Here is a 21471-nt window from a genome sequence, read left to right on the forward strand (position 1 = left end):
CCCTCATATTCAGAAATACGGTATGCATGCTTAGGGTTGCAACAGTAATTATTTAACTGATTTAATAGTTAATAGTAAGCTGACTTTTTAATATTTTCACTTGATTTTTCACACACAAAATGATTCAGACATGTTCTTTCCTTTGCTGAAAATACTCTGTGTGTGTGTGTGTGTGTGTATGAGAAAATGTCTTCTGTGTGGGGTTGATACATGCTTTTGGCTCTATTGCAGACCTCTATGAAATACCAATTTCCAAGATGAAGTGATAGTGCCAGAAGTGAGCCAAGCCCATCATCCCATCATACAAAACATTTCTAAACTGAGATATGGGGATGATTTGCTGAAGCCATCCTATGGCTCAACCGCCTTTTACTGAGTACAGTGGTAGCCACACTCCTTTATTCCTTTGCTACAAATGAAACTGCTTTCAAATAGATTTTTTTCATATTCAGCCTCAACTCAACTCACCACATCCCATGCAACTTCTATCGGCTAACAACACATTCTTACTGCTGAGGAGCTCAAGACGTCTAGCCACATACAGAGGAGGAGAGTTTTCATCAAAAGACAGATTTCTTTGCAACGGCTCGGTGAACATTTCTGTACAACAAGCCAGTCCTGTTATTATTCACCTCAGCCTTTTCAGTGCCTTTTCTGTCTTCTAAATTATAGCTAAGTAAGAGGGCAATTAGGCCTCTGCAATTAAAATGATTTACTTACCTTACATAACAACTGGAGCATCTCCACATATCTGGGGGGAAAAAAAGAGACACAGTTTTATTAAACTGCCAGGCAGCAAGAACTGAAAGAATCAATGTGAAATGTGGTCAAGTTCACAAAGTAAGAGCAAACCAGATTTTAGTTGATGGACTCACACTTTCTCTGAAGACACAAGTTCATGGGCAATGAGGTGAGCTCTGGATGGTCCTTCTTTCTGTTCAAAACAACATGGGAAAAATACAAAAGTCAACAATAGAAGAAGTAAAGAAGCAGTAAGTGCTCTTAGCCTTTATACTGTTTGGATCTAGTGGTTAAAAGCTATCAAGATATTACTACTATGGTGGTTGTTATTGTTGTTATGGATATTTAGTATTCAGTTCATAACATAAAATCTCTAGGCTATGTACAAATGTAAAAAAGATTATAATGCAATCTACAGCATGGTGTGGTTTAAACATTGGACTACAACTCTAGAAATCATGCTTTGCTTTCCCATTCAGTCACAGGAACCCACTGGGTAACCTTAAGTGAGTCACATATTCTGCCCCAGAAAAAGTCCATGATAGGGTTATCTTACAGTCACCATAACCTGGAAACAACTTGAAGGCACACAACAATAAATAGTAGAAAATTGAGCCACTATTGTGTAGTGATTCAAGTGTTGGATTAAGACTCTGGGAGACCAGGATTCAAATCCCTGCTCAGCCATGGAAATTCACTGGGTGGCCTTGGGCAAGTCACAGTTTCTCAGTCTGAGAGGAAGGCCAAGGCAAACCCCTTCTGTTCAAATCTTGCCAAGAAAGTCCAAGTGATAGCTTTGCATTAGGGTTGTCATAAGTCACACATGATTTGAAGGCGCATGACAGTAGCAACAAAGCTGTTCCTTTACCATTAACACTAGCATCTGAGCACCTTTGGTTACTGAACTCTTCTGTATGCAATTGTACTATAACAGATCTTGCCAAGAAAACACAGTCATAATTCATCTCATGGTCGCTGTAAGTCAAAACCAACTTGAAAGCATACAACAGACAAAATTCACAGGTCATTTTTTTGAGTGCAACGATGTAAATAATCTCACTCATGCATTCTGGGTTTGTTAATCACACTATGGAACTGCATAGATGTGTATCTCTGTAAGTTCAATTGTTCACACATGCAAGCATTTGAATAAAGGTGGAGCTGATGTTGTGAATACATTCAGAACCCCTTGTTTAGTATGCAGTATTTTATCCTGGGTCTATTTGCATCAGTTATTTATGCTACCGACAATGTGGATCACTTTTAAAAACTCGGCAAAAACCTCAATATTGATTATTCCGGATTAAGTGGGTTTTTGGCAGCCCTCCCCCCTGCAAAACTGAATCAGGTACATTCAGGATGCATGTGGACAATGGGTGTTTAACCCGGATTCACCCATGATTGTTTTCACAGTGTGAATACCCCTAAGCAATTCTACCACCAAAATATTAAAAACAGCCAACAATGTGGGTGGCTACATACACTTCTTCAGAGGGAGTATTCCACAACTAGCAAAGAGTGGGTGTGTGGAGTGCCAAGAAGGTCCTACTAATTTGGAGCCAGCCTCAGACTCAGTGGGTATTCAAAGAAAGCTACTGCTGTTGGTCTTCAGAAATGAGTAGATTCATTTTGGAACAGTTATTTTTCAGCAAGCAAACCTTAAGTCTCGCACAGTTTCCTATAGGTCGAAATTAGGCCCCAAGGTTACTGAAGGTAATGAGAAAAGAAAACAGCTTGTCTCAATTAAAAATCTCATTGCTACATTCTTCACTAGCTGAATTTTCTCAGTCATCTCAGAAGCATTCTCAATAACAATGGGTTACTGCTAGCACATGACTCTCCAGGACAATTTTCCTGGCCCCCAAAATGTCCACAATTCCCACCCTGAAAAAAAATATCCATCTAAACATTTTTTCTGTAAATGGCTAAACATATCTACTCTGTCGTGTAATAAGTACAGCATCACCTCAATTTTGGAACAGATCCTATTAAAGAGGTCCCATTTCTTCTCAAATTATTATTTTTCTGCCTGCCTTCTATGGCGCAAAAAGGAGCAGCATTTTGCTACTTCTTTTTGTACCAAAAAAAGTCGGATTAGGGCATCAAGTGATCAAAGGGGCAGCATCAAGCAGCCCTTTAGGGCTGTCTGTTTCAGCTCTTATTTACCAGGAACAGGCAACCAGAAAAGGGGCACAACAGTAGCATATAAAGTTGGCCCTCCTTCTTATCCAAAAAATCTGATTCTATGAATTACACCATCCATGGTTTGAAAATATTCTCCCCCACAAACATATTTAAATATTGGATATATATTTTTAAAATGTATACATTCCAAAAAGCAAACATTGTATATAATGGGACTTGAGCATCTACTGATTTTGGTATCCACTTGGAGTTTGATATCCACTCCAAAGGCATCAGTCCTGGAACCAAACCACAGCAGTTACCCACTGTATTCCTACTGACCTCTTAAAACCTGAAGAATTATTGTTAAGATGTCAGTAAATACTGTGTTCTTGATATTTACCATTGCATATGTATTGGGAGAGTTTTATCATGGAAAAATGTGTTTTCAGTTACCCAACACATTTTTTGGTTATGTGTTATGAGACATAAAGGTTCCCATGCCCATAGATTAAAAATGTTGTCAGTGCTATGACTGCTGCCCAAACACCAAAAAAAAATCACACATGAAACAGGATATAAACAAAAGGACCAAAATGTTTTATTGTCATTGTTATGTACTGTCCAATCGCCTTTGGACTTAGCATGACCCTATGAGGACCAAGACCCTTTTATTAGCAGCCCTGTTCAGATTTTGCAAATTGAGTGGCTTCCTTGACTACACCATTCCACCTCTAATGTGGTCTTTCTTTTTTCCTACTGCCTTCAACAGCATCAACCTTCATATGCACACATGCATATATGAATTTGCTAAAAAAAGGTGGAAGGATACTAGATGGATGGGTATGAATTTAGAGACAGAGCAGTGGAGGACAGAAAGTCTTGGAGATGTCTCATCCATTGGGTTGCCATGGGTTAAGATCAACTTGAAGGTGGTTAACAACAACAACAATTACGTATATGCATACACATGTACATACACACACACTAACGTCTGTACAAAGGAAGTTCTTTAATTGGTGGTGCTAAGAGGTGATGAAATTCAAGGGGCAGCAACACCAGCAGCTCTGCACGTCCTCCACTGATGGGCTTGGCTCAGATCTGCCAAGATGCAGAGCATATTTCACCAGTGACCAAGGCTCACTCTCCTTTCTTGTATACAGTTTGTCACAGTTGGTCATTCCATTAATGATTAATTTGTCTTGAGACAAAAGTCAAAACACTGGGACCCCTGGTGTCACATGGCCCGTCTAGAGCAAGTTCTGAGACAGTGTCTCTAGGCGTTGCCCCAGTCTTGTGTTGTTTAATTGCTGTTTGTTTAACCAGGAAATGAACTCCGAGATTGACGACAGTGTCCGGAGACAGACTTCTGGGAACAGGGAGATGTAGGGAGTGGAGATCCTTCAAGTATCAGGTTCCTAACACTGTGCCCAAGCGGAGTATGAAATATGAACAGTTGCCATTTCATTTTAGAGACCTTTGCTAGCTACTTGTTAGCCCAGCAGTGAGAATTTTACATGCTTCCTTTTTAGGCTTCTGTTTTTCCAGTATCAGCAGAGGCTCCAATCCTGCTGTTAAGTCTGAGCTTCAGTGAAGGAAGCAATGGCTCTGACAGAAAGCTCTGGCTTGTTGCCTAGTCAAGCCTGATTGCTTTTTATAGCCTTATTTTCCTTAGAATCTAAGGGCTTTCCCAGATTTTTTCAAAATGTACTTTTATCTTTAGCACTCCGTTTGCAGTAGCCCTGCGCAATGTTGTTATTACAACATCCTATTCTCACATGATGAATAGGCAGACAGAGAAGGGCTTGAAACATTTTGTTGTTATCTTCTGTCAAGTCAATTTTAACTTATGGTGTCTCTATGAATGAGAGACCTCCATGTCAACCTGTCAACCTGTTCCGATCTTGCAACCTCAGAGCTGTGGTTTCTTTGATTGAGTCAAACCACTTGTAAAGTGGTTTTCCTCTTTTCCTTCTGCTTTCTACCTCACCAAGTTATATTGTTTTTTCTAGTGAGTCATGTGTTCCCATGATGCATCCAAAATACAACAGTCACAGAATCATAGAATAATAGAGTTGGAAGTCTCAGTTTAGTAATCTTGGCTTTGAGGGACAGTTCAGGCTTGATTTGCTCTAACATACATTTATTTGTCTTTTTAGTAGTCCATGTTATCTGTAGAACCCATCTGTGTCTATATCTATATCTGTATCTGTAGAACCCTTCTCCATCAGCACATTTCAAATGAGTTGATTTTCTTCCTATTACTGCTTTCTTCACTGTCCATCTTTCACAACCATATATAGCAACTGGAAATAGAATGGCATGAAGAATCCTAATTTTAGTATTCAATGATATATCTTGAAATTTCAGGATCTTGTCTAGTTCCTTTACAGCTGCCCTTCCAAGTCCAACTGTAGTTCTGATTTCTTGACAGCAATTTCTATTTTGATTGACAACTGAGTCAGGATATGGAAAATCTTGAACTATTTCAATTACTTCACAATGGGATTCAAGGCAGTTACAAGTCACAAGCCCTGTTGAGTACATATATTAAAGGAAAAACAGCCCCAAAATAAATTATGTTGCGGTGCTGTCGGTAAAATACTTAAAACAATTGTTTAAAATTTTGCACACTGACAGATGTATGATCTACAGGTTGATGGGCACCAGTCATCAACACTAGAAAATATATTCTCAGAATGTTTGACACAAGCTTTGTTGGCACAAGGAAAGGCACTCTCAAATACTATTGCACTCTGAACAAGTGCCTGACCACAACAACCAACAGAATGTGCAATACAAACATAAAAGCTACCAAATCTCTCAACAACTTACTCTTCAAAAAAAAGAGGAAGAAGTAGTAATTACAATATCTAGACCAGATTGCTCCTCTCTGTAGAAAATAACATTCCATATTATTGTAGGACATAAAACCAACTCATGGGCTTTACACACGCCCCCTTTCCTGCCAGATTTGGAACGCGTTAACTGCACACCATGCCTCCAACCTGGCAGGTCCATGGCACAAAAAGAAGCCGCAAAAAGTGGCTTCTTTTTGCGCCATGGAAAGGGTGCCATAGCTGCTGGCACCGCAGCTTTTTGGTGCTGTGCCAAGGGAGCACCATGGTGTCTCCCGCCAAGGGTGCATGCAGCGTCAGACTGGCATGGGGGTGGTGTCAGGGCACATGGCATGCAATCACCTTGCCCTGCTCTCTGCCCCAATGTTGGTGTTTTTCGCCAGTCTGTTCAGGCCCTGTTAGACAGAGGCATCTTAAAATCAAAAGCCACCAAAGCACTTAAAACATATTAATAACACCCTCCTCAGAAGACCACCAAGAAGTCCCCAATTTTTGGCTGAAACATATATTCAGGGAACAAAGTATTGTTTGCTTGAGCATTTCACACTGAACCCTGAAAAAGAAAAGCAATGTCTTAAGAAATATGTATGGCCTTCTGTAATTATTCTGCTGTCCATTTTTGTGGAAAATAGTGATGGGTGTGTAAGCTACTTAAGTAGCATATGCTTTGGCAGGAAGGTCTATGAGTTTTTTTGTTGTTGTTGTTTTTGCTGTTATAGGTAATTCACAATTCCTATTTATTGTACTGTCACATTTAAGTAATTGTTGCACTTCTGTTATACTATACATGTGTTGATGATAATATGACCTAATATGTTTTATCTTTTTAAAAACTGGAGAGTCAATCAGCACCCACTCACCCCATACCATTCTTGTAGGGTTATATATGTTACACTATGGGATAGCATTGATCCCAATCAAGTCTTTATAACTATATGGTTTTACTGAAAAGGAAACATGTTCAGTTTAAAGGCTTGCTTTCAATTTTAAAATGGGGCACTTCTCCACCTGTTTTATGGATCCCTTGGGATATCCCCACAAACAGATTGATATATTTTTTCTGTATTGATGGAGAATAAAACCATTTCCATTTGTATTCATAATCAGCAAAATCCTCTTTACAACCCCCTACTTTTCTTCTCCTGCTTATTCTTGAATAGCAAGTGAGAAGTGTTATCAGATACTATGGTACAGTGAGCCCTTGGTATCAAGTGGGGTTTGGTTCCAGGACCCTGCATGAATATCAAATATCAAATGGATGCTCAAGACCCATTAAATACAGTGGCACAGTAAAATGGTGTTCCTAATATAAGTTGGCAAATCAAGGCTTGCCTTTTGTAATTTGTGTGTGTGTACATGTGTGGTGCCCATTCTAAACAACACTGTACACTTTAAACATAGTAATGTTACAAATATTCTACTTTGATGGCATGACCTAGCTACAGGTAATTGATTAGCTCCACTGTGGACAAATTTGCCCTCCTAATCTAATTTCCATTTGTACTTAGAGAGAATCAGAAGCATTCAAGGATAAGTGTGTAAAGGTACACTCCTATCCATCAAGGCTAGCCTTAAGAAGAAGAGCCCTCCCTCCATGGCAACTGTCATCATCTGGCCTGGGAGGGAGTAAACAGGTAGGCCCATTTCTATCAGGGCTAGCCTTAAGAAGAGGAGTGTATTTTTATTTTTATGTATTTTATATTTATGTATTTTTATTGCTGTAACCCACTCGGATTACTTGTGATTGGGCGGGCTATAAATAAATCATTTATTTATTTATGTATTTATTTATTATTCCAAAGTACCAGGAAGTTGGCCTCACTGAATTCAGAGGGACCAACATATAAGCAGACAAATGTGGGCTTGCGTTCTTAGCGGTGTCTAAATCTTTTAGCAAAAGTAAAGGTCACTTGCCTGAAGTCAGTAGGAATCAAAGCATCAGACAAAAAGGAGTGGAAATTATGCCCTAAGAACAGCTAGTGCTGGGAAATGTAAAGTGTTCCTTCGTGACATTCTTCTCATGGCCAGTTTTTCCTTCCTTTTGTCTTCATCTTTGTATGCTTAGGTGGCACCAAACAGATAAAGCAGGAAAAGGCACAGACAGCATGGCTAAAACAGCAACTTGCTCCTTTATATGAAATACATGTATCTTATTGATACTGTACCACTTGCCTGCCGAAGGGCTGAGTAACAGAGGCCTGGGTGGGAAGTGCCGTCACAGAGCCAATTCTAGGGCTCGAGAGCATGCAGAAACTGCATGCTCCCTCGACCTAGTACGTGATGGCGGCACCATTATTGGACCACACCATCCACACAGGGGGCGTTTCCATGATGCAAGTGTGGCACCTTATCCACATGTCACGGTGCCGCGCTTGCATCACTGATGTGCCACAGTGCACCAATGGCGCATTCGTGACATCTGCGCAGCATCCCAAGAAGAACCCGGTTTTTCCAGGTTCTTTTTGGGGCAGAGGGAGGCCACACCATTTGGCTGCTCCAGCCTCCCTTGGGAGAAGAAACGGGTACCTCCAGCCCGCCCTTTTTGGACAGTCTGTTGAGCCCCAGAATGAATAATAACACACTGCATATAGGAATTTTCAGAAGTCATCCCTGCACCCAATTTAGCCATACAGGCGCAGCTGGCTGCATCTACACTGCAGAAATAATGCAGTTTGACACTGTTTTAACTGCCATGGCTCAGTACTATTGAATCCTGGGATTTGTACATTGTTGTAGTACCAGAGCTCTCTGACAGAAAAGGCTAAATATCCTACAAAACCACAAAACTCAGAATTCAATAGCAGTGAGCCATGGCAGTTAAAGCAGTGTCAAACTGCATTACTTCTGCAGTGCAGATACAGCCTTACACTGCAAGGGTGAAAATTTCTCTTTGTCCTGCTGCCCTCTTTAAAAATATAGATCCTACTCTACACACACAAACATTATATTAATTTATGTTAGGTGATGATAGGTGCAGAGTAAGCGATAAGATAATAACAGATAATAAAATTTCCATTTGTTGCTTTACGTATAAGTGACACAATGATGACTAATCTAATACTAATAAATACTACATCTAGCCATATGTTTATGTAGAGTAGGATCTACAGTATAATATCAGTGCTTTCAAACAAGACAGGTAGCAAAATTCTCCTTTTCCAGGCAAGTCTATCTTGCCTACGACCACTGGCAGCCCATGGGCCCAGCAGTGGAGGGCTTCAGCTTTCCACCACAAGACAAAGTGCCACTTCCCCAGTTTGAACCATAGTCTGCCATGACCTCTGCTGAATCAAGCCCTTTTCAAGAAATCTTCATCCCATTCTTTATCTCTTCCCAATTTTCTGTTTCTGTACCTTCTGTACTTCTCAAAACGGCCCCCCCCCCTCCAACTGCTAATGCCTCCTTCCTGGACACAGATGGTGCTGTTTTGGCTACACAAGTCTCAGCACTTAGGAGCATGAATTTTCTATTCATATAAAACCAGACCCCCAACAGCCTACCCACCCACTGATATGTATAGGCTGGTGTAACCGTATCAGGAAGAGAGTAATCATCACAGAAAAGTCAGCAATGGTCTCCAGGCCTATTGGGAAATGCTCTTTGCAGATGGGCTCATGAACTGTAGCTTAACAGGCATAATTTCTTCTCTCAGCATAGATGGTTCTCTTCCCAGGAGCCAGAGCAGTTTGTGTGGGTTTCAGGGAAGCCGTGTTGCGTGGTTGACTGGAGTGTGGGACCAGAGGCAGCAAGGGAAAGTTTTCCTTCTGGTCAGAGGCTGGGCTATAAAAGCAAGCCTCTCAGCACTCCCTCTTCTATCTTTTCAGGAACCTCATCCCCACCTTCCCTTTACAACAGTCGGATTGGTTACTGTATCCCATCAATATTAAAATATCTCCACTGGCTGCCAATTAGTTTCTAGGCAAGGCACAAAATGTTGGTTATCACCTTTAAAGCCCTACATGATTTGGGTTACATATGGGATCACCTCCTTCCATATAATCTGCCCTGTACACTCAGGTCCTCTGGCAGACATTTACTTCAGTCAGCCAAGAAGAGGTTGGAAAGTGTCACCCAGAGGACTTTTTCTTCAGCCACCCTGAGACTGTGGAATGACCTTTTGGAAGAGATCTAACAGTTGAATATGCTGTCTGAATTTAAAATAACATTAAAGACCAGTCTCTTTGGGCAGGTCACTCCAGATGATTTTTAAACAATGAATTTTAACTTATGAATTTTAAAATATGGATTGTTTTAATATGCATTTATCTTATTTGTTATTTTAAACTGATGTTGTTTGTTTTTAACTGATATGTGCTTTTAAACTAATGTTGTATATTATATATTAGTTTGTTGTTGTTCCTTGCCTCAATCCATTGGGAGAGGCAGGTAAGAAATAATAATAACAATAATAATAATAATAATAATAATAAAAAATTGATAATCATAATGTTAACATTTTACAAAAAGGAGGAAGTGGGGAAGAAAGAATGTAGCAGCAGGTTTGAGACTAGCTGGTTTCTATTGTAGCATGAGCCTTTAAAAATATAAACCCACTTCTTCAGAGTCACAGTCACTTTACTATCTTATCAGATCTTTTGAGTGGTTTGGCACAGCACTCGGATCTAGCTGGTCAGGAAAAGGGGCTTCATGTGAACTGGGATTGGTAATAAGGGTCCCATTAGGAACCACGCAATGGCATATGCCCATATCTGTTCTCTGAGATTTTTTCCCAAAGAGAGGTCTTGGTTAACAGCAGTTCATTGACCAGCAGACAGGTCAGTTGATGCCTAGATCTAGACTCATGGTGATGCCAAACCTATTTGCAGCTCCAATCAATAATGGTTGTGGCCTATTTTATCCCAAACATTGGTGGTTGATGTGTGTTTAACAATGGATGAAGTTCCAATACCCAATGAGTGTGTAATACCTAGAATGTGTTCTACTGTAGTTGAAAATGCAGGGGAGAAGGCAGGAAACAGGGACTCTTGTCTTCTGCACACCATAACTGAGGAAATCTGTTTAATTTTGCATATTCTACTGAAGAAGGGGGAGGATGTGTTGTCTGTCCCTTCTTCAAAGGAACACAAAGTAACTTCCCCAAATACAGACTATGTTTGAGGTGGGGTGTTTTTTTTTTTTTAAAGTGTGAGTGCCTGCTCCATTATACCGAGGTTAAAGGTTTGCAAAACAGAATGATTAATGGAGCCTGGAAACCAATCCCACCCAGTAGAAAGATAAGGAATGGCGAAGACAATTTGACATGCTGCAACAGTGAGCCTGTTGCTGCCTGGCTCTTTGCAAAGTCTCTAAGGCCTAGCCTGCTATTTCCTTTTTATGCAGACAGGTCTGTTTTGCACACTGTGATTGTTCACCCTGCTCTGTTGTTGCCATTTCTGGCACCTCTCTAAGGCGGGGAATGGTGTCTCAATCCCAGAGATGACCTAAATATCAAGGACATGAAATTCTGAAGAATCAGTGATTATTCAGCTGTTGTTACACCCAAATACTCTAGTTTTCTGAAATGTTGGGAGTTTTCTTCTTAGAGAAAAGGGCCTACTACCAAGGGGGACAGCAATGTCACTAGGAACACTATTTTAGGTTTTATTTTTAAAACATTTGGCACTCAGTTCTTACATTGTAATAGCTTTTCCAGATTTGAAGCCAACATGTGAGATAAGGCACTGTCTGTCTTTTATTGCACAACAACACATTCTAGCGATTTTTGGAACTTAATATAAAGTTGTATCTACATTCATTTTTGGAGTACTTGTCACAGAGACAGACAGATATTAGAATCATAGAATCATAGAATTATAGAGTTGGAAGAGACCACAAGGGCCATCCAGTCCAACCCCCTGCCATGCAGGAAATCCAAATCAAAGCATTCCCGACAGATGGCCATCCAGCCTCTGTTTAAAGACCTCCAAGGAAGGAGACTATCACCCTCCGAGGGAGTGTGTTCCACTGTCGAACAGCCCTTACTGTCAGGAAGTTCCTCCTAATGTTGAGGTGGAATCTCTTTTCCTGTAGCTTGCATCCATTGTTCCGGGTTCTGTTCTCTGGAGCAGCAGAAAACAAGCTTGCTCCCTCCTCAACATGACATCCCTTCAAATATTTAAACAGGGTTGTCATATCACCTCTTAACCTTGTTTTCTCCAGGCTAAACATCCCCAGCTCCCTAAGTCATTCCTCATAGGACATGGTTTCCAGACCCTTCACCATTTTAGTCGCCCTCCTTTGGACACACTCCACTTTCTCAATGTCCTTTCTGAATTGTGGTGCCCAGAACTGGACACAATATTCCAGGTGGGGCCTGACCAAAGCAGAATACAGTGGCACTATTACTTCTCTTGATCTAGACACTATACTTTTATTGATGCAGCCTAAAATTGCATTGGCCTTTTTAGCTGCCGCATCACACTGTTGACTCATGTTCAACTTGTGGTCTACTTGGACTCCTAGATCCTTTCACACGTAGTTTCATTCAGCCAGGTGTCCCCAATCCTATATTTGTGCATTTTATTTTTCTACCCTAAGTGCAATACCTTACATTTCTCCGTGTTGAATTTCATTTTTTTAGCTTTGGCCCAGCTTTCTAGTCTATTCAGGTCATTTTGAATTTTGATCCTGTCCTCTGGAGTATTAGCTGTTCCTCCTAATTTGGTGTCATCTGCAAATTTGATAAGTATGCTCTCAATTCTGTCATCCAGGTCATTGATAAAGATGTTGAATAGCACTAGGCCCAGGACAGAGCCCTGTGGGACCCCACTGGTCACTTCTCTCCAGGATGAAAAGGAGCCATTGTTCACACACACACATTCGAGAAAAAAAAAACCCACCCTTTGGCTTCGGCTGGTCAACCAGTTACAAATCCATGTAACAGTTACCTTGTCTAGTCCACATTTTACAAGCTTGTTTGCAAGAATGTCATGGGAAACCTTGTCAAAGGCCTTACTGAAATCAAGATATACTATATCCACAGCATTCCCTTCATCTACCAAGCTGGTAATTTTATCAAAGAAAGAGATCAGATTTGTCTGGCATGACTTCTTTCTCTGAAACCCATGTTGACTTTTTGTTATTATGGCATTGCCTTCTAGATGTTCACAGACTCTCTGTTTAATGATCTGCTCTAGAATCTTTCTTGATATTGATGTCAGACTAACTGGATGATAATTGTTGGGATCCTCTTTTTTCCCCTTTTTGAAGATGGGGACAACGTTTGCCCTCCTCCAGTCTGCTGGGACTTCTCCTGTTCTCCAGGAGTTTTCAAAGATTATTGCCAATGGCTCTGATATTACATTTGCCAGTTCTTTTAATACCCTTGGATGTAGTTCATCTGGTCCTGGAGACTTAAATTCATTTAGATTAACAAGGTATTCCTCTACTATCTCATTCTGTGCTGAAATTCCCCTGTTCTGTCCTTTGCTCCATTATCCTCAGGTTGAGCACCCTTTCCCTTTTCTGAGAAGACTGAGGCAAAGAAGGTGTTGAGTAATTCTGCCTTTTCTCTGCCCCCTGTTAACATTTTGCCATCTTCTTGACACAGTGGCCCTACCATTTCCTTCTTCTTCCTTTTGCTGCGGACATATCCAAAAAAGCCCTTTTTGTTGTTCTTAACCTCTCTAGCAAATCTGAGTTCATTCTGTGCTTTAGCTTTTCTGACTTGACCCCTACACATGCCTGCTTTTTCTTTGAATTCCTTTTTCGTGATTTCCCCCTTTTTCCATTTCTTATACATGCTCCATTTAAAACGAAGAGCATGGAAGTAACTATTTAAAAATCAGAGATGCAAAACCTTTGGACATTTTGAAGGTATAGGGCAGTGGTTCTCAACCTTCCTAATGCTACGACCATTTAATACAGTTCCTCATGTTGTAGTGACCCCCAACCATAAAATTATTTTCATTGCTACTTCATAACTGTAATTTTGCTACTGTTTTCCTATGGTCTTAGGCGACCTCTGTGAAAGGGCCATTTGACCCCCAAAGTGGTTGCAACCCACAGGTTGAGAACCACTGGTATAAGGGAAAAGAGTCTGTCCTCATTTTTTTCCTGGAAAAAAACAACAACAGAAATTTTTAATATATATATATATATACTATCAACACCTTTTGTAGAGTGAAAGTCCCTTTGTTGCTTTAGGATTATAAAATGCATTACATATAACTTGATTTGGCATAAAACTATTGTGTCTTGGAATAACAAAAACTGAATTTGTTCATAATATAATTACCAATTTAACTTTACTGTTAAATTTTTGTTTGTCTGTTACAAGTGGAGCTGTCAGGAACACCTGAATAATAAGGAAACTCTTTGGTTTTGGCTATTTGAAGAGCAGGCAAAAAAGCCCCATACAAACAGAATCAACCGTCAACGTTAGTAAAACAGAAGAGATTATTTTGTCTCTGCTAATTCTCCATAGCATCAAGCAGACATAACATACACTTTCCTAAAAAAGAACTAGGGAAAGGAAATCAAACTGAGCTCTAAAGATCTGATATTGTATGTAGTCTTATATAGCAGTACTATTCAAAGATGTAGCTATGTTAATCTGGTTCAGGATAAGAAGATATGAAGGAATCCTGTAGCACCAATGAATAAGTTTTCTTGGAATCCACCTAATGAAGTGTAGTGGAATCCACAAAAGCCTATGATAGAAATTGCTTTTCCTCAGTCAAAAAAGTGCTTATAGGGTTCCTTGACAGTTCTTACATAAAAGTCTTCCTCTTACATAGATTTGGGAGGAGAAAATATGTGGGAAAACTGTCTTTTATTTTATTCCTCGGTTTAAAAGGAAGTATTTCCTAGTTACTTTTTCCAGTTTTTTTCCCTAGGAAAAAACAGCCTATAGAAAGCAAGTAAAATATTAACACCCCCCCTCCCCACATGTATACAACAAACAAAAAATCTTTTTTTTTTGTTCTCACATCTCTTCATATTACCAAAAACTACTTATCTGTAGTTACCTCCTTTTTCCAATAAAGAAGCTAGAACCCTATCGCCACTCACTAGATTATCGCACTACGCTCTTAAAGCTTTGCTATTCCACTTTAACTGCTCTGGTTGTCTCCTGTTACATTCTGGAGTTTGTAATTCAGTGAGGTGTAAGACCTCTCTGGCTGAGTACTCTAAATGACCCTCCCTAAACTGCAAATCCCAGAATGCAACAGGAGACAGCCAGAACAGCTAAAATGGAATAGCAAGGCTTTAAGAATGTAGTGCAATAATCTAGTCAGTCTGAGGTGGTTTCACCAAAGGTGTATTTACACCAGCTACTTAATTTGGGACCAGTCTGGAGCTTTATGCCCTGGACCAACCATGAAGGCAACCACATACACACTTCACTGAATCTGGTGCACTGCCATGTTGTTGCGTGCACAGGTCAACACTGTATTGGCCCTACTGGGCCACCCTGTCTTTGAAATTGCTGCCACTGCTTCCTCACAAACAGGAGCTCTATGTAGGGCCGGCCCAGCATGCTTCTGCTTCTGCTAAGGTGAAAAATGGCCACACAGACATATGATCATCCTGGCAGCCATTTCTGACCTCAGCAGAAGCAGCAGTGCACTGGGCAGGCTTTACCCTGCCCATGAGGAAGCAGCAGCAGCAGCAGCTCCAACAACAGGCACTGTTCAGGGAAGGTTACTTCAGGGTTTTGGGGAAATAGAATTTCTGAGAAACAGGAATTTCCCCTGATTTTGTTTAGTTCAGAGCAAAATCGGGTAAAGGGAAGTAGCCATACATCGTCAGAATTACCAGCAGTGGCTTTGGGGCCAGTGCCACATTTTTTACTGGTGTAGACAAGCCCCAACTCATTACAGTAAGCCTGTCATATCCACAGATTCATTATCCACTGATTCAACCATCCATTGAAAATATTCAAAAATATATGACTTCTAAAAGACCAAACCTAGATTTTGCTGTTTTATGTAAGGGACGCTGTATTGTTATACCACTGTATTTCATGGGACGTGAGCATCCATGGATTTTGGTATTCACTGGGTGGAGTGGGGGTGGTGTCCTGGAACTGAACCCCAGTGGATAACAATGGCCTAATGTATGTTCATTTATCTTATAAGTATAGTTGGCCCTCTGTATCCATGGATTCTTTATCAATGGATTCAAGCACCCATGGCTTGAAAATATTCAAAAAATATATAAATTTAAAAAAAATCCTTGATTTTGTCATTTTCCATAAGGGACACCATTTTATTATCCATTGCATTTAATGGGACTTGAACATCCACAGATTTTGGTATCCATGCGGGGGAACCAAACCACAGAGGATACCAAAGGCCCACTGTAATGTTCCCTGTTTGGCCTAAGGATGGGGTTGTCCAAGTCTGGCAATTTCTTACATTTTCTTTGTGAGGTACTGACCTGGGATCTGCATGGAAAGTAGCCACTATACCACTGAGTATAACCCAGCTTGGAAAAAGTTACTTTTTTCTGATTAGAATTTTCAGAATGGCTACTGGCCATCTTGACAAAGTACATTCTGGGAAATGTAGTCTGAAAAGTAATAATAATAATAATAATTTGTTTTATTTATATACCGCTATTCCAAAGATCATAGCGGTTAACAGCAAGTAAGCTAATTAGCAAGTAAGCTAATTTGCCCCCAACAGTCTGGGTACTCATTTTAGTGACCTCGGAAGGATGCAAGCCTGACCTTGCTCAATTCCAGTGAGTCTAATGAATTGGCAGAGTTGAAGGTTCAGGCATTGACCTGAACATGGAATAAACCAGCTTTGCTGCAAGGTCTTGAATTAACAAAGCTCATTGTTTTCTAAGTTTATTTACAGGACTTGGGCCACTTTATAAATAAACCCTAAATGAAATGTGAATGTTTTATGAACTCTCCAACGTCTAAAATGCTTTCATAGGATCCCTCAATGTGAAAAAAGTAGGTTATAGTTATCCCTCTGAAACCATTTGTGTGTGTGTGTGTGCAGTATCAACAATAGGCAAACACTGATTTACTGCATCTTACTCCCCCCTTCCTTTTTTTTTACCCTTAATATAATGTGTCTTCCTTCCCCTTGGAGAAAAACCAAGCTGAGTAGACATATGAGGGAGGATGTGTGCTCTTCTGAGTTCCACATATCACATTAACTTTTGTACTGAAACCCTAGGCAGCAGTTAAGTATAATGGATGTTACTTTTTTATTTCTTCTACATCCAGAGTAAATGGCAGACAAGACTGCATATAGAGAAAATGGCAGCTGCAAATGACTTTCTATAAATCCAAATTCACACTTAATTGCTTCTGTTATGACCTTTAAACATCTGTATCCTGAGTTTTTTTCTTTGTAAACATTAGTATTATTGCTGATAGCACATTAATCCAGTTTAATCTTTTACTGCAAAATCTTTCTGCTTTCCATGTTTTATTTTCAGTGGCATCTTCAAACATATGTCTCTATTTTTTTCTAATCGAGATGCCAGGTTATAAACTAGAAGATGCTCCTTTACGTTCAGTGGTTGTGTAGTAGAGGGCATTTCAGCAGGTGTAGCTTGTCACACAACCAGGTAACAAGCTGAAATCATTTCTTCTACATAACTACTGAAGGGAGAGAGGCCCTCTTCTATTTTAACCTGGCAACCGTAGCAGGCAGCCATTTTGTATACCATTCATTGTAAAAATGAGGCAACTTGGTAGCTTGCTGAATTTTCGTCTTGTACACAGCTATGACTCTGGAGACCAGGGTCCAAAACACATGGGAGAAATAATCCAGCTTGACACTACTTTAACTGCCATGGCTCAATGCTATGGGATTCTAGGAACTGTAGTTTGTTGTGGCACCAGAGCTCTCTGACAGAGAAGGCTAAATGTCTCACAAAACTACAATTCCCAGAATGCCTTAGCATTGAGCCAGGGCAATTAAAGCAGTCTCAAACTGGATTGTTTCTGCAGTGTGTTTTGGACCCTGGTTGCCAGAGGCATAGTTGTGTACAAGATGAAATTTCAGCAAGCTACCAAGCTGCATGACAAGGAACACCTGCTAAGATCCCCTTTTGCTCACAATCAAATAGCAACTGTCTCCAGTGTTTTCACTCTGGCAAGCCTAGTCAGAAGCTGAAGCCACAGCTGCTTTGACTCACTCCCAAATTTGAAGGCACAGTGCTCCCTCTCTGAATCATTATCAAGCAATTCTAAAAGCCAACCTTAGGATCTATTTACAAGCCTTGTAGAGTTGTTACAGTGTTGGAGTGGGACTTGGAAGGCACAGGTTCAGATCCCTGTACTTTGAAGCTCACTGGGTGGCCTTGGCCCACTTTCTTTCCTGCCACATGGGGTTGTCACATGGATAAAAAATGAACTCCCTGAACTTCTCAGAAGAAAGGCAAGATATAAATGTAACAAATAAAATATATAAATAAATATGCCATTATGCTGCTGCCTTCACAATTAATCTCCTCCCCTGCTATTACATTAGGAAATAGCTGCACATGGCTCTAGTGTTGTGAACTGCAAATTTCCACAAACAGCACAAGGGCTCCCCTCCCAATCCACATGGTGGATACATCCAAGCTTTATAACAGAGAAATCACCCTTGGCAGGCCTTTATGGGCAGTAACAGAGGCCTCACACATAGTGCCACACAAAAAGACTGGTTAGAAAGTAGAACAAGAGAGGACAAGAACTCTGCACGTTTGCCAAAATGAAGCTTAGATATTTGCTGCTGGGTTGGGGCTGCTTTGTGCTTTTGACTTAAAACACTGAGGAGCTAGCTGGTCCCTAGTACTACATCTGCAGGGCTGTTTGGCTCCTGAAACGAGGAGGCAATTTTCCTGTAAAGCACACATCTTATCCCTGACTATAATTGTAAGTTAATGAGAATTTCAGGGAAAACGAAAGGAAGCAATTTTTGTGCCTTGATCTGACGTTTTCTTCCAGTAAGTATTTGTTGTCGCTGAACAAAGCTAGAAGAAAACAAAGTCACCTTCAATCAATGGAACCAAGAGGGAAGTCATCCGTGGGAATGACACCTCCGATATGCCTCTTAGGTGATTTTACCAAGGTAAAATAGAGAGGAAATTTTACTTATGTGAAGGACACCCTCTTCTCTAAGGAGTATTAGAGAGGTTAAAATAATGACAACATCTTTAGCTAGGAGTTCTCTAGCCCAGCACCATCTGTCAGTTTTTTAAAATGGATTCAAATGCACCAATAGCCCAAGTGAGCACAGCCAATAGATCTAATTTTTAAGAAATATACTGTGGGAACCTCTGGGATAACAGAACATACTGTAAGCCAAACTACATGTTATGAGAGAGATCCATAGTTGATTCTCCTAACCATCATCCCCTCTTCTCTATCTCTGTCTTTTGAACTAATGAAAGTCAGTTGCAGAGAACAGCCAGTTCAATTGGAGTCATGACATTAGAGGAGGGACCCTTCCTCAACTCTTTCCATTGCACCATGTTTAAACTTGAAATTGCTCCCACTAAAATGCTGTTTGTCTTATAAGGAGGGGGAAACACTGGCATAGAGATAATATTTGCTAATTCCCCAAAGACACAATAAAATGGTGGTACTGGGAAGGGGTGGCACCATTATGTGTTATATGTCTTCTTTATTTCAGATCAGCTAGAGGTGTTAATTCAGCAAAGCAGAGATGAGATAAGATGAGATATTCATGCAACAGAAATGTCTAGGAGATATCCCATAGGCATTATCATGTATGGATAAGAATGAAAAAGCCTTCTAAGATAGCTGGTAAGATCCAAAGGCCATCTCTTTATAGAGGTCACGCCTAGGAGAGCACAATAGCTATGACCATGTACATTTCATCTGGCCTTTTATGTATTACAAATGTTAAAAATACAATCTGTATAGGCTTGCCAGACTGAAAACTGCATGTCTTTCCTGTACTTTTAATGGGGTGTGTGGGATTTCAGCAAGTGTGCTTGTACCACAACCAGGTAACAAGCAACATCTTCAGAAATCTCTCTCTGACATCAACAGGACCTAAAATTGTCTACCTGTGACTAAATTATGTCATTGCTATTTCAGTACATGTACTGAATGCATTTTAAACTAAATCTTATTCAAGAGTGTATACACATAGACAGTAGAATGGAGAATCTACATTAAGTGAAACAGAGACGTTAGGAATCGTTTGTTTTCTAACAGATCTTTGCCATTTGCTAGAAACTGTTTAAGATCTTTACAAATAAGGTTTGATTTTTTTAAACTTTCCAGATAAAACCATAGATCTTATCTACTAGGTAATCTCATGCTTTTATTCGAGCTGGTTTTCCCCTGAGAGATGGAAACCATAGATCAAAAAGCAAAACATCTTTTTAAAAAAAATAAAAAATAACTCTCTAGTGGGCCAACCCAAATACTGTTTTCACAAGATTAGCTCACTCCCAAATCCCTTGTACTATTTTTGGAATCCAAACCTACCTGTCTGCCAATTCTTCTTAGTGACTACACATTGAAATTTGCTCGTGCTATCTGTATTTTATAACTATTTTGTCTTGTGCTAAGGATTCCTCTGTGAAAAAGTGATAGTACTTTGAGGAGTACTACGAAGGTGAGACTCACCCACCCAACTTCTTTACTAGCTTGGCAGCCCAATGGGCCTTTTTGATCCCAATGCTACCACCAATTATGTGAAGGTAATGACCACTATCCCACCAATTCTTCACTGTGAGACTCGAACTCAGGACTCTCTTAAGTGTCTCCTGCACTATAACTCTCTTTAGATGCCAGCACTCTGGGTTTCAAATTTTTCCCCCAGCTTGGCACTAACTATACTTTGACAGCTACACACCCACTATCCAATGTGTCCCAAACCTAAGAGACTTTTCTCAATGTTGGAAGTGTTTTCAATGTGTTCTAAAATCACTTCAGACAGCGGCTTGTTGAAACAATGTAAGAATTTTATTTGAAAGTCAGGCTGAATACAGTATCGCTTTTAGTGGATGGTGTTCACAATGGATACTGTGTATAAATACTTCATCAGTTACAAAGTTTAACAGTTTTTTTAGCTTGTCTTTGTAATTGTTTCTTTATAGCTTTCTATATGTTTCCTTACACACTAAGTTCTCACTGAACCTTTATTAACCATTTGCATCTTATAACCCTTCTGGTTGCCTGTGACTCCACTAGTCACCAAATACTATGTCTCCCACAGGACACTACAACAATTTAATTAAGGACACTCTTCTTCCCTTTCTAACTGTTCCTCACAGCAGCCTAACCTAGCCTCAATGGCTCTTCACCCCTCAGGGCACACTAAGCATCAACTCCCTTTCAAACTTGCTCCTTTCTTTTATATACTCACTTCTGGGAGCAGCCACCACCATTTCCTGGCTTCTACTGAACAGTGCCACCCCATCTGTTGTGGGTATCTAGGGGAGAGTCTCAAATATTGATACTAGGGCTCAGATTACTATTTTTATTTCTTTAATTTAAATTTTAGTGTTTTGTAATCTTCCATGAGAACCTTTGCAGTAGGTTCCTAGGCACAAATACTTAATTAAATTAACATTGGCCCAAAACAGACAGGCCAAAAAGTGTGGCTTCTGGCTGCTTCGGAGGCATGGCATGCAGACAGTGCACATCCCCAATGCGACCAGAAGCCATTCTGAGGCTGTCTATGGTGGCCCAAAGCCAGACAGAAAAGGAGTGCTGAAAAGCCCCTCCTTGCTGGTGGCCTGTTTAGGACTGCGGCAGTGGCCAGCTTTGGGACTGTGGCATCCAGTTGCTGTGGTCCTGGGATGACTGGGG

General features: G+C 40.3%; 1 protein-coding gene across 3 annotated transcripts in view; it reads right to left on the reverse strand.

Moving 5' to 3' along the window:
• The window catches only part of FGD5 (FYVE, RhoGEF and PH domain containing 5), a 205799-nt gene that overhangs the window by 95200 nt on the left and 89128 nt on the right, over positions 1–21471 (reverse strand). For all 3 annotated transcript variants that reach the window (XM_089520869.1, XM_089520879.1, XM_089520859.1), the window contains exons 4-5: positions 876–934; positions 721–751 (exon numbers count right to left, since the gene is read on the reverse strand). In XM_089520869.1, the coding sequence (XP_089376995.1) occupies positions 721–751; positions 876–934 (90 nt within the window). The remainder of the gene's footprint in view (positions 1–720; positions 752–875; positions 935–21471) is intronic.

Source organism: Sceloporus occidentalis, unplaced genomic scaffold, assembly GCF_023333645.1.
Source record: "Sceloporus occidentalis isolate IW3139 unplaced genomic scaffold, rSceOcc1.0.p SCAF_1, whole genome shotgun sequence".
NCBI lineage: Eukaryota > Metazoa > Chordata > Lepidosauria > Squamata > Phrynosomatidae > Sceloporus > Sceloporus occidentalis.